The 12550-nt window shown below is 38.6% G+C and overlaps 1 protein-coding gene across 1 annotated transcript; it reads right to left on the reverse strand.

Annotated features, from left to right (window-relative positions):
• Positions 1-10145: 10145 nt before the first annotated feature.
• On the reverse strand, positions 10146-11169 carry LOC124416202 (THAP domain-containing protein 6-like). The gene is made up of 4 exons (XM_046897125.1): positions 11111-11169; positions 10818-11044; positions 10595-10723; positions 10146-10480 (listed from the first exon to the last, which is right to left on the reverse strand). The coding sequence occupies exons 1-4, from the start codon at positions 11167-11169 to the stop codon at positions 10146-10148; spliced, it is 750 nt and encodes a 249-aa protein (XP_046753081.1).
• Positions 11170-12550: the final 1381 nt, after the last annotated feature.

Genomic DNA, 12550 nt, shown 5'->3' on the forward strand with positions numbered 1-12550 from the left:
CAAGGTCTGGGGCTCGATTAAGGCCTTCAAGTATAGATTTAATTTGGCAAAATCGATTTCCGTATTTTCCCCGGAGGATCCGAATATAACAGCTGCTTTTCGGAAGGTCTCGGTGCCACTAGCTGCTAAATACCTTATTACTCCCGGCTTGGGTAACTCGGAGCCCATCTTAGACTTTGACGTCACGTCAGGGGAACTAATCTGGTCCCTGACATCAGTGAAAACCAAATCGTCCCCAGGTCTTGACCTAATTACAAACGGTATCCTTAAATCCCTTCCTCCTGAAGGAACAAGATGGCTCATCCATATTTTTAACCAAGTACTCGCGACAGGTAAATTCCCGCAGCAATGGCCACATTATATTGTCTGCTTTGTTCCCAAACCAGGGGCTAAGGGTTATAGACCCATCTCTCTTTCGTCCACAATCCTGAAGACCCTGGAGCGGATAGTTAACTTCAGGCTTCAGTGGTGGTTGGAAAACAGATTCACTTTTCCAAAATGCTTCTTTGGTTTTAGGAAGGGTAGATCGGTATACGATAATATAGCCGTTCTTACTACCGACATCAATAACAGTTTTATAAAAAAAGAGCATCTGGTCGCAGTTTTTATAGATATTGAGGGAGCTTTTGACAATATTATCCCGAAGATCCTTATTCAGGACTTAGCGGAGTTAGAGGTTTCAGATAGAATAGTTAGATTTATAGGCCATGTTATCGGTTATAGGGTTTTACACGGAAGAATACAAGGATCGGACCTTGGTATCAGGTCCACTCATCTTGGCCTTCCCCAGGGATCCGCTCTTAGTCCCGTCCTTTTCAATATCTATATGAGAGACATCCTTCACTATTTGGGTGCACAAACTAGGTTGGCCACCTACGCAGACGACGTGGTCATTTATTCTTCCCATGTTGATTTGCAATCTGCTTTATCTGAGGTTACACGTTCGCTGGAGGCAATCAACCAGTGGCTTCTCTCTAGGGGGCTAACCGTGAGTCCGGGAAAGTCTCAGCTCTGCGTTTTCTCTAGGAGAAACATCGGCGTCCTCCCTATTTACATCTCGCTCAACGGGACCCGCATTTTTAATCAGCCTTCGGTCAGATACCTGGGTGTCCATATAGACAGGAAACTCATCTGGAAGTCTCACATTGAATTTAACAGAACCAAAGCTATCCAAGCCTTGTCGGTACTTAAAGCCATCTCCAGTTTTTCCTGGGGTAGTCACCCAGCTACTATGCTCGTTATTTTTAAAGGATTCATCAGGGCTATCCTAGAATGGGGGGCCTTTTTCTTCGGGTCAGCTTCCAAAAGTCATCTTTCCAGGCTAGACTCGGTTCAGGCCCAAGCATTAAAAATTTGCTTAGGTTGTCTCAGAACAACGCACAACAATGTTATTTTACATATAAGCGGAATTCCTCCTCTTGCAGCTAGGAGACAGGAATTAGCTACGAACTTTGTCTACAGAACGTGCTCTTAATTAGGGAATATGGTCATCCCGAAGCTCCAATATATGGAAATGCTACTACAAAGACAAAGAAGGACCCCTTCCTTGTCGGGATCTTTTATATACAAGGCTTGGGTTTCAGTGAGAGGTAACACTAAATGGATCAAGTCATCTAAAGTCTCGATCTGCTTTGATGCTCCTTACCAAGGTATTTTCAGTCCAATTAACACCGACACCTCAATTGGTTTGAGTCTAAAACAAGCTCCCTCCCCAAATACTGACCTGATGGCAATCTGGGACTCTAAGTTCCAGGACTTTGTTCCAATTTATACGGATGAGTCAAAGTCAACTTCTCCTCCGAAGGTATCGGCTGCCCTTTTTCTCCCTGGGGAGAATCGATCTATTACCTTCAGCCTGAATTACAATTCTTCCATTTTCTTGGCGGAGGCCTTGGGTATTCTTAAAGCTTTGGAATTAATTTGTGATCGCATGCTAACGAAGACAGTTATATTTTCGGACTCACTTAGTGTGATCTCGGCTCTATCGGCCCCCATAACCAATAATCGCAGTAATCCCATCCTTAACAATATAAAGTCTAAGGTACTTGAAATTCGGAAATTTGGGGGGTTTTGTAAGCTGGTCTGGATCCCTGCACATGTAGGCATTAGCGGAAATGAACAAGCAGATAGGGCAGCTCGCTCCGGTGGGGACCATCCCACCGAATTTGACAACAAAGTTTTTTGGTCTGAATTTAAGCCTCTTTCGAGAATCCAGACTATCTCCACTTCTCAGACACATATCCTTGATACCGGTCGTTTCAAAGGGGTTAATTATTGTTCGAACGTCGGTCATTTTTCCTATCAGCCTTGGTTCCAAGGTCTTGCCCTGGCCAGAAACAAGATCACGATGATTAACAGAATAAAATCGAATCACACTAAATCAAACGACCATCTGGCCAGAATGGGTCTGGTGGTCCCCCAGAGGTGTAGATGCGATCACCCTGTCGAATCTGCTAACCACTTGTTTTGGGAATGCCCGTATTTTAGCGTCCCAAGAGTTAAACTTGAGCCTTTTTTCCAAAAAAATAAAATCATCCCAGGCACCGACATCCAAATTCTCTTTCTCAAAAACCCACTTAGTGTAATATTAGTCCTGGTAGATTTCATCTCCAAAAACAACATAAATCTATGATCTCCACTTAGTTACTAACCAATTTATCTTTGATCTGTTTCAGTGTTTTGTGTTGTCACAACTAAATTTTTTTTCCTTTTTGTTAACGTGTTTTTTTTAGTGTTGAGACAACACCCTCATTCCTCCATCCAAACTCAAGCCTCTCCACAACAGACTGCAAGTGAGGAGAAACGCTATTTCTTTTATTCGCTACATGGAAAGTACATCATTGCTTGGAAACCTCCGGATATACCGGGGTTAATTAAAGAGTACATTGGCACATCCTCATAGGAGGTATAGCCATAAGGAAGAAGAAGAAGAAGTCTCATGGGACTGAGCTCAAAATGTGTGTTTCATCACCGCCGAGTGGCATCATACTGGATAGTTCGATCCGTTCAGTGCAAATGTGAAAATTTGGCCAATTTCTGTGGGTGGTAACCAATCTGTCAAATTTTTTTCCAAATTTTGTAAATATGTAAAAAGACGCTCAACTTTTTGCCAAAATAAGGCATTAATTGCCCAAGTTTCACTCTGATCGCTTGCGCGGTCTAGGAGTTTTAATTGCATCTCCGCGTTTTCGAGGTGTACACCGCGTCTTTAAGGCCCCGCTGACCTGGCATGTCATATATATATTTCGTGACGTCAGAAGCGGGGAAATTGGGTGAAAACGCCTATACGAATCCTGCGATAACGAGAGTATGAATCTTACTCGGAAATATTTTAAATCGTAGCTTGAATAATAGTGTACGTGTAATTCTCAGTCATTGCTCAGGCAAATCGCTGATAATGTTTATAATAAAGAATGATGAAGTGAATAAAATGACGCGACAACAAACATGGCCGGTCGGAGCTACCGCATGTTGAATATTCACTGATTGCACTGTTCCACAATTTCTTTCACCCTCGCCAGGGAGATTCACACGTACAAAAGCACACACGTTATCCGGGAAAACTTATACTATCAGTTATTTTTTTGTAAACATGGCTCGATTCGTATACGCGTTTTTCATGTGACAGCAGCCCGTTTATGGTCCACAAGAAGTATGTTCCGATCTGTAACTGACATCATTGATTGGATCTAACAGAACAAGCCAATGAAATCAGCGGCTTTAGTTCACCGTTCAACGTTCAGAGACGCTGCACGTATTTATGACGTCACGATTTGATATTTTTAAGTTACTTCAGCGGCACCTTAAAAGCACCTGAAATAGAGTTATACATAGTCATGTATTTTATTTTTCTCACACCATCGAATGTGCACACATATACAAGTGAATTTCGCGCACTGAATACTCGAAGAGCGGAGAATACTTTTTGATTGTTTTGTGACGAAATGAATGTTGAAGAGTGTTCTGGGTGAAATAGCAGCGGCAGATCACAGTTAAATCTGAAGTAACGAGAAAAATTATTATTAAATATTCCGTTGACAGCTAACACGCGTATTCACACACTCTCAACGTCAACATGGCTACCGCTGAAACGTCTGCGATAGCATTTCGGTTGTTTAACGATTCACGGCACTTATGTTACATATCACTGAAATATGTTTCACCCACAACAAAACAGTAGCGCAAATAGGTTAATTGCAACATCTTTGTTGGTTATGCTTAGCCTCCGTGGTTATACTCATGAAATAAGATTTAGTGCGCAAAAATTCAGTCCTAAAAGATGGCGCCACTATTAACTTTTCGGATCGGCTCTGAGCCGGCGAGGCCGCACACGTCCGTCGCACACGCACACCCATGCGCAGCTCGTGTAATACACTACATACACAGCTTGAGCGCGTTGAGCCAGTGCAAGTCGCCCACTCATACTAGAAACTAAACAGAAACTGCGCATGCGCGAATTTAAATCCGCCGTCCGTGCAGTCTGGCCACCCCGAGACCCTGCTGTCAAACTCTGTTTCTGTCGGCGATGAGATCACATGCATTTGTGAGGTTAGAATCTCAAGTCATTGAGATAGTCACTCGGAAAAGCTTGGGAAGCATTTGTTATTGAAAATTGATTGTTCAAAGAACGGTCGGAATTTAATGCTGATGCTCTTTGAAAATTCGTCCTATTCGATTGAAGCAAGAAATCTGTTCAAATGTTGGGTGCTTGGAAGAAACGAAGCAGGTAGGTGGGGACAATTTATTCAATCATTTCATTTTCATTACTTCATACATTAAGAATAACAATGAAATTTTTTTCTTTCAACAGAAAATACAGCCAAAATAATAGCATCTCTGCTGTTAGCTGATGTCTTCTCTTCCCATTCAATTCGTGACACATGCAGAGATCATCGGCCACTTTTGTTGGTTGGAAAAGGAAGTTGTAGATCTTACGGTTTCTTTCAATTTCAAATCTAATCTAAAGAAATCTAATCCGAAGAGTAAAACTCAGAAACATTCTGTGACACAAGTTAAAAATCAACATTTTCAAAATGTGCCTCAGTGTCACAATTAACTTTAAGGACAATCATGTTTTAGTGTAATGTTCAGAACATTCATATGAAAATATTGACTTATCGGGTTCAACATTGTACCCCTTGTTCCTTTGAAACAAATGAATATCTAATTTTCACTGAAGTTCATGAAAATATTTACTTAAACCTAAATCCAATACAATATCTTGTTCATAGTGCTCCGAACATCATCCAGTAACATGAATATCCGGAAGGAATCCCTCTGTCGCAGAAACCGTTATAAGGTTCTTTGTTTTTAACTTGTGCCACTAGATAACTTTTGCATTGCAGATTCCATTTCCAATCTTAGGATGAGATTTTTTGTTTCGAACAGTGTTAACATGGGATGCAGAATTAATTGTAATAAATGGAGATTCACAAACTCTCAGTTTCAATGAAGGACCATTGTAAGAGTATAAAATTGAATCTGGTTTCAAGCTTTCAATAAGTTAGCGGATGACTCCCTGATAAAGATTCATCATAAAAAAGTTAGCCAGCAACTAAGTCCTATTGTAGACAAAGTGATCATTTGTAACGTGTAACTAGCAAGTGAATGCATTCCTTGGACCTTGCTGGGGTCGAACGTGGCTCAAGCACGGATGATAGCTGCAACCAGCTAGTCAGATGATACTGTCGATTAATATTGACTTTAAAGACAATTTCAACTGAAGTTATCCAACATTTTTAGATTGAGATTGGTTCAGTTTACACATCAAAATTCATCCTTGGAATCTGATTTAACACTTGAAACACTATTCATCTGAATTGAATACCAAGAGAGTGAAAAATAAAATATCTAAACTGCTGAAAATAAAATTTGAAAAATAATGCGGGCCAATAATACTGCTTGGATTACAATGGTGCACGGAATGATTGCTCTGTAAAATTAGTTAGCAGCAATTGTTGAATAACAAACTTATTACTATTGGCTCGATAGATCTAAAATAATGGAATATTCAAACACCATGATCTGTAGCGTGCTAGCTACAGCCTAGCCACCTAGCTCCTAGCCACCAAAACGTTTTGACCATCAGGTAAGGTATGATTTTCATCCTATTATCCAAACTTGAAACTTCAAGTCTGTCAGAACAAACGAATTTTATCATTGAATACATGTGAAAATATTGTAATATGCAAATATCATAGTATCAGAAATTTACTTACACGCTTCAATGCCTGACAACTTTAGTCTTGCTTCGATGATGTTTGTTTCCCACCCGAAAATATTAAAAGATATTATCATCAGACAAGAGCTTCTAATTGTTTTGAATACCACTCATTTTCAATAAATTGCGACAGAAAAACGAATTGCTACTTTTTGTACTCCTAAGCTTTGTGTTTCAGGATACACTATTTCTTTTATTCCTTGTTACTGATTTTATTTTAATATTTCATGTTCATTGGCACTGATTACTGGCTTCCGGAGCACTGCACTGTAACAAATCTACTCTGGAGCAACCTTCTACTGGGTTTCAACAATCCATTTATATTTAATTTTATGTAAATAAAGAATCTGTTTGAAATAAACAATATTTTTACTTACCTGCCTCAGTTTGTCTAGACCACGGTCTTATACACAGGTCTTGCAACTGTGAATCTCGACGTGGTCCTCTTGACGTGCCAAGCCGCTAGGGTCGCTGCGATCGAGGGATACCCGGTGCGACAAAGATAACGATAGTCACGCATGCGCTTTACACGAGCGTTGAATTCAAACCGTGGCGTAGAATAATAGAACGGTCACCGTGAATGATAAAGTTCAAGAATTGTAGAGGTTATGTTTATACATCCCTCGATCGCAACGCCACCTGGATATTGCTTCAATAGTGGAGTCACTGCCTCCTATTGAGCTTCTTGCCTAGTTGCAAGACCTGTGTAGAAGACCGTGGTCTAGACTCACACTCGTTGATGACGTTCCACATTTAATTTCAGATTTCTTCTTTCAATAAATAACTGATCCAATTTCTGTAGCTTTTGATATTTGTTTCTCCATTGACGCCTTTATTGTGTCGATTAAATATCTTCTAATATCAACTACGGTATTGCTGAATGACACTTTTCTTAGAAAATTCACGATAAGTAGGAATAAATATCAACATAACCTCAATACGCTACTTTACGCGCGAGGTATTCAGAGCCTTGTCACATTTCGTGTACGTTGGTCGCCTTGGTTAGCCGACGAAAATTACTCCGCGGGGCAATTTCGCTGACTAATGAAATTGAATCATTTGGCGCATGCGCAGTTCCTGTTTAGTTTCTAGAGATGGTCCCGGTCAAAGAGTATAGGATAGAGTGGAAGGTCCCATAAGAGCCAATGTATAAAAGCGTACCTCGATTTTCAGCACGCTCTGGTGGCTTTGAGGAAAAGTAAAGTACCCCCACTACGATTTTGGCGCTCCCTTTAAACCAGGGAATACAGTGAAGAATTCTTAAAACTTCTGATAATAAATTTTTTGCAATGAATTCTTCAGTCAACGCTGTTATTACAGAACGATCTCATATTTTTCTCCATATCTGGCAGCCTATAAATATGTTTGCATGGATACAGAACATAACGTAAGCATCGCACATACACATTTCTTCTATGAATGTGATGTGAATTTAGTATAAGACAAAATTAATGAAATAAATGGCAACAAATCAAACACATTGTATCGAAATTATATATTTAAATAGGTAATCTTCAATATATAACATCAAAAAAAGTACTTATATTTAAAAAACGTAAACAGTAATTTCAAATCTTAATAAAAATATATATCCGTACATAATACTGTATCATAAAGAATGTTTACATAAAATATTATATCAACTCAAAAACCTCTTGTATTTTTTATTAGTTTCTACCAAAACAACCATACACGAAAATCATTACATTTATTTTCACAATATATGAAGATACGTGAGTCACAACATTCCCGCGAAAGTGAGGTTATATATTCATATTTACTTACAGTTGCTGTTTATTTGGTAACGAAAAAAACGTCATTTGTTTCCCGTTATTTATGCTTTGATTTTTTACATATTTGTTATTGTCACATAATTTGATGTCACAACAATTTGGCATCTTTGGAAAAAGTTTGTTTGTTACTCAATTCTTACCATTGTTACGTGCCAGCCGGTATCCACGGGGGCACCCTCTCTGTATCCTACATTACCGATGTGCAGTTACCATAGGAGAGCTTTAGGAGCTCTTACCCGTAGTTCTTAGACTAATACCGACATGCACAATTATAATCATAACGTGCAATATTCTTATGTCGATAGTTCTCTACGCTATATTAACCGTTATTTCATCAGCTAAACTTATATATATATATATATATATATATGGTACTTATATTTTTCTCACATTTGACCGTAATATTTTTCAACATTAGCTTTCAAATAAATCCCTTAATTTACGATCGCAGCTGCAATGCTTCAAAGTAATAAACACTTGCAATAATTCAGGGCAATAAACACTTGCAATTATCACTTAATAAAGATAGCCGAGTAGACTAAACAGAGGAAACGTGGAAAGAAAAGTCATGAATAGCTCTCAGATAAAGAAGCCTTATTCTCAGAATTAGGAATAGCGCCCTTATTTGATGATCACGCGGCCAATTAAACCAACCACCTCACGCTAATTCCCCGCCAAGATCCTACGCACTAATCAGAAACTTTACCCCCATACTAATTAATATCCTCATCCAATCATCCTAGACCCGCGAGAAACTGTAACTCTTTCGAACTCCTCCTACTTTTTTCACCTCTTTTCTCAACCCTAATTCAAATTAGATCAGAATAAATCCAGACATCAGAGAAAACAGTTTTAGACGTCATAGAAAACAGAACAACCTTAGAACAGAGTTTAATCCAGAAATCATTGAAAAGTTTAGACTCAGTGAATAAAGTCAAACTCAGAACCTCGCAGATTTAATAACAGTTGTGATTGTGATAAGCAAAACACCAAATTATAAACCCTTGTAAATTCGACAACTGAGAAGTTGACGGAGATTGTTGATTATTAATAAATATTTATTCTAAATTAAAGTGTTGTGTGAAGAGAATTATTTCAATCACGCATAGCGATGGTTGGCACGAGCCTAATTACCTTACAAACTCTCAGAATTAATTGAGCCGAATGAGAAGAGCTGAGGAGCTGATCAGCAGATTTTCGAACATCAACTACGTAAGTCAACAGATTAACCAAAATCACGCAGTGAATCATAATCGACTCGTGGCGTTCCTCTCAGAACGTAACACCATGTATTCTTACCACTGATTCTTCCTCAAAGAATATGGCGACCGCGTCATTACACCAACAAACAATACTACATCGCATGTTCACTGACGCTACACATGCACGTTATACTTTTCCTCAGAGCTGCTAGGGGCGCTGTAATAGGGCGATACGGGTACCTTCCACTCTATCCTATACTCTTTGGTCCCGGTATATTAACTGGATACGAGCTCGCTGCCATCTTGGTGTACTCATTAGAAGCTTGGAATTCGATGTACGCGCTGCCTGGCAGTCAGCCACAGTACTACGTAGGGTGCGGCCTGTTCAAAACTACAAACAGTGAGTACAGTAATAGAAAACGACGAATCATTTTGATTCGGTAAGAATATGAGTAATAAACCGGGACGCAATTTGAATAGGAACTTGAAGGTGGCATTTTATTACAACGTGTACCTCAAAATATTTTAAATTTATGCGTACGTGTGTCATTTATTTACAAATTATCGTATCTTTAGAATCTTGAACATGATGTTAGTAAATTAAAATCAGTAATAAAAATATTACTTTCAAAATGTTTGTTATCATTTCAAAAGTGAATAGCAGCTGCTGAAATTGAAATTGATTACTTATTTACAGGATTATGTGCAAAATCGTTTTCTATATACTAACAAACTAAGAATAAACATAGTATTTTTAGAATCTTGAACATGATATTTGAATTAAAATCAGTAATAAAATGATGAACTTCAAAATGTTTGTTATCATATCAACAGTGAATAGCAGCTGCTGAAATTGAAATTGATTACTTATTTACAGGATTATGTGCAAAATCATTTTCTATATACTAACAAACTAAGAATAAACATAGTTTAGGGATTTCCCCGAAGCATCTCAGTATTGCTGCCATTCGTCTCTTGCGTGACCCTCATATGGTGCGCTGCTTTTTTCAGGGAATATACTGTGGTTTTTAGATGACTGACTTGTCTCTTCAAAGCTTTAACCTTTTTTTGGGATGATTCATATTTTTGCCGCATAAGATCTAGTTTTTTTTTACTTGTCTGAGGAGTATCTTCGTAATGGTGATCGTGTTTGACTAAGTCTCGCCGCCGTGATGTCTTTGGTGTGAGCATAGTTTTTACTTTTTCCCGAGAAGTAAAAGCCTTCGGAGTTGGAGTAGTATAGGTTGGTATTGAAATTTCAGGACCTGAAATTTCGAAGTACGAATAAAATAATTCACAAACGCGTACATTTTTTCAGAATCAAGTATGTAAACGTAACTTTTTACGAATTAGACCAATTACTCAATAAGCCTACTCACTTATTGAGGGAAGTATTGCTTCTTCAGAACTAGACTCCTCCACACAGTTCATTCTTCTCGTCGGAGCAGATGGTGAAATACTTGTCGTAGGTGTTGTACTTGTTGTAGTTGATATGTCAACCTTTAATTCTGCATAGTGGTTAGTTATTTTTTTCTTAAATTACTTAACGAAAAAACGATAACGATTTATCACTATTAATGAACGAGTTTGCAATATATGTACTTTTATGCGAAACCTGGCCTTCATCCAAACTGATGTGTGTCTTAATTGCAGCTTGTGGAAAAATCGTGGGCACGCTGCCTTTGCGTAACCTTGTAATATTCCACCAGCGCTCAAAACAATTACTCGTGAAATGGTTAGAGCAAAGAACCGCTGTTTTGGCAGGTACCCAGAGTGGTTTCCCCAATTTTTCGATCCATTTCTGCCTTTCAATTTCATTAGCTGGGAATCTGATAAAATTTCAAAGAATTGTTGTTTGTTCCTAGTCTCCAAAGAATTCAGTTTAGAGTACTTACCTGTGAAATGTTAATCCTTTTTCTGTCGTTGATTTTTTGCAAGATACGCATCTTCCCATTTTCCGATAGTATTGGTGCAGCACTTCTTAATTCTTTTTCTGCGTATCGTTATCACTGAATTTTTCTGTTATTAGATCGCGGTATGTTTCTTGGTTATGAGCATGTAAACAACGCCCGTGAGCGTAGTACCGTGGCTGACTGCCAGGCAGCGCAAACATCGCATTCCAAGCTTCTAATGGGTACAATCTTAGAGGGTACAATATACCTATATCAGTGAGTGAAGTCGCCTCGAACGAAAGTGACGAACGACTCATCCTTAATTTGTGAGTGATGTGAAGAATCGACGCTGAAGTATTCAGGTATCTATTCCAAGAGAATATGTAAACTATTTGTATTTATTATAATTTGGCAGATCGTCGTAGCAGCCATATGGAATGTATTTTCGAATGTAATTAGTTTCGAATAACTCCTGAGGATACTGATACGAAACTTGCGCATCTAACCTAAAATTTGTCATTGTTTACGTCTGACGAAATGTCTCTACCGATGCATAATTGAAAAGCGATAATAAGATTCCTTGACAAAATACTTCAACGTATATTATTCAATGTTCTGTCAGACGATCCGTCAAATATTGAGAATACATATTATAGCTCCAAACAAAGTTTTGATTGTGAAATGTTTGCCAGTGGAAGAAGAAGTGGTTGATGTGAAAAATGGAGTACAGCACATCCTGGTCGTAGCAGATGGTAGCTGGATGAAAGGTCATAGAGATCTGAAAAATACGATTTTCCGTCTGGTGTTGGGGTTATCGTTGGCTTTCATACCCAAAAAGTTCTATTTGCAGAAGTTCAGAAGAAATATTGCACAGTTTGTAACATGGCTGAAAGGAAAAATGAGCCTCCAAAAGAACACCAATGCTTCAAAAATTGGGGAAATGACCAGAGCTATTCCAGTATGGAAAGCAGTGCGATTGATTGAGGATTTATGCAAAGTATGGACATGCTCGATTTGGTGTATTCTTCACTTATAGCGGATGGCGACAATGGCATCTACAAAAAAATTCTTAACTGCAACCCATATGATGATCATTATGTGAAGAAAGTTGAATGAACAAACCATCTATTGCTAAATCTTACCACCAAGATCAAGGAAGTTGCATAAAACCAAATTTAAAGCCGATTCAAAGACTAAAATCAAGGAAATGCTAGCTTCAAAGAAGTCGATAAGAGAGAGGACAAGGGTCATTGCAGGCAGTACACTAAAGGTTCGTGCGGCTGTGGTGAAAGCCAGGCAGTACCACATGGCCCAAGACATCTCATTATCTAACAAAGTGGTACATCTGAGAAAAGATTTGGTCAATGTTTCAAGTCATGTCTCTGGTAGACACAAAAGGTGTGCTGAATTGGCATACTTCTGTGATGGTATTCCGAAAGAGGG

Source organism: Diprion similis, chromosome 2, assembly GCF_021155765.1.
Source record: "Diprion similis isolate iyDipSimi1 chromosome 2, iyDipSimi1.1, whole genome shotgun sequence".
In the NCBI taxonomy this organism is placed as follows: Eukaryota; Metazoa; Arthropoda; class Insecta; order Hymenoptera; family Diprionidae; genus Diprion; species Diprion similis.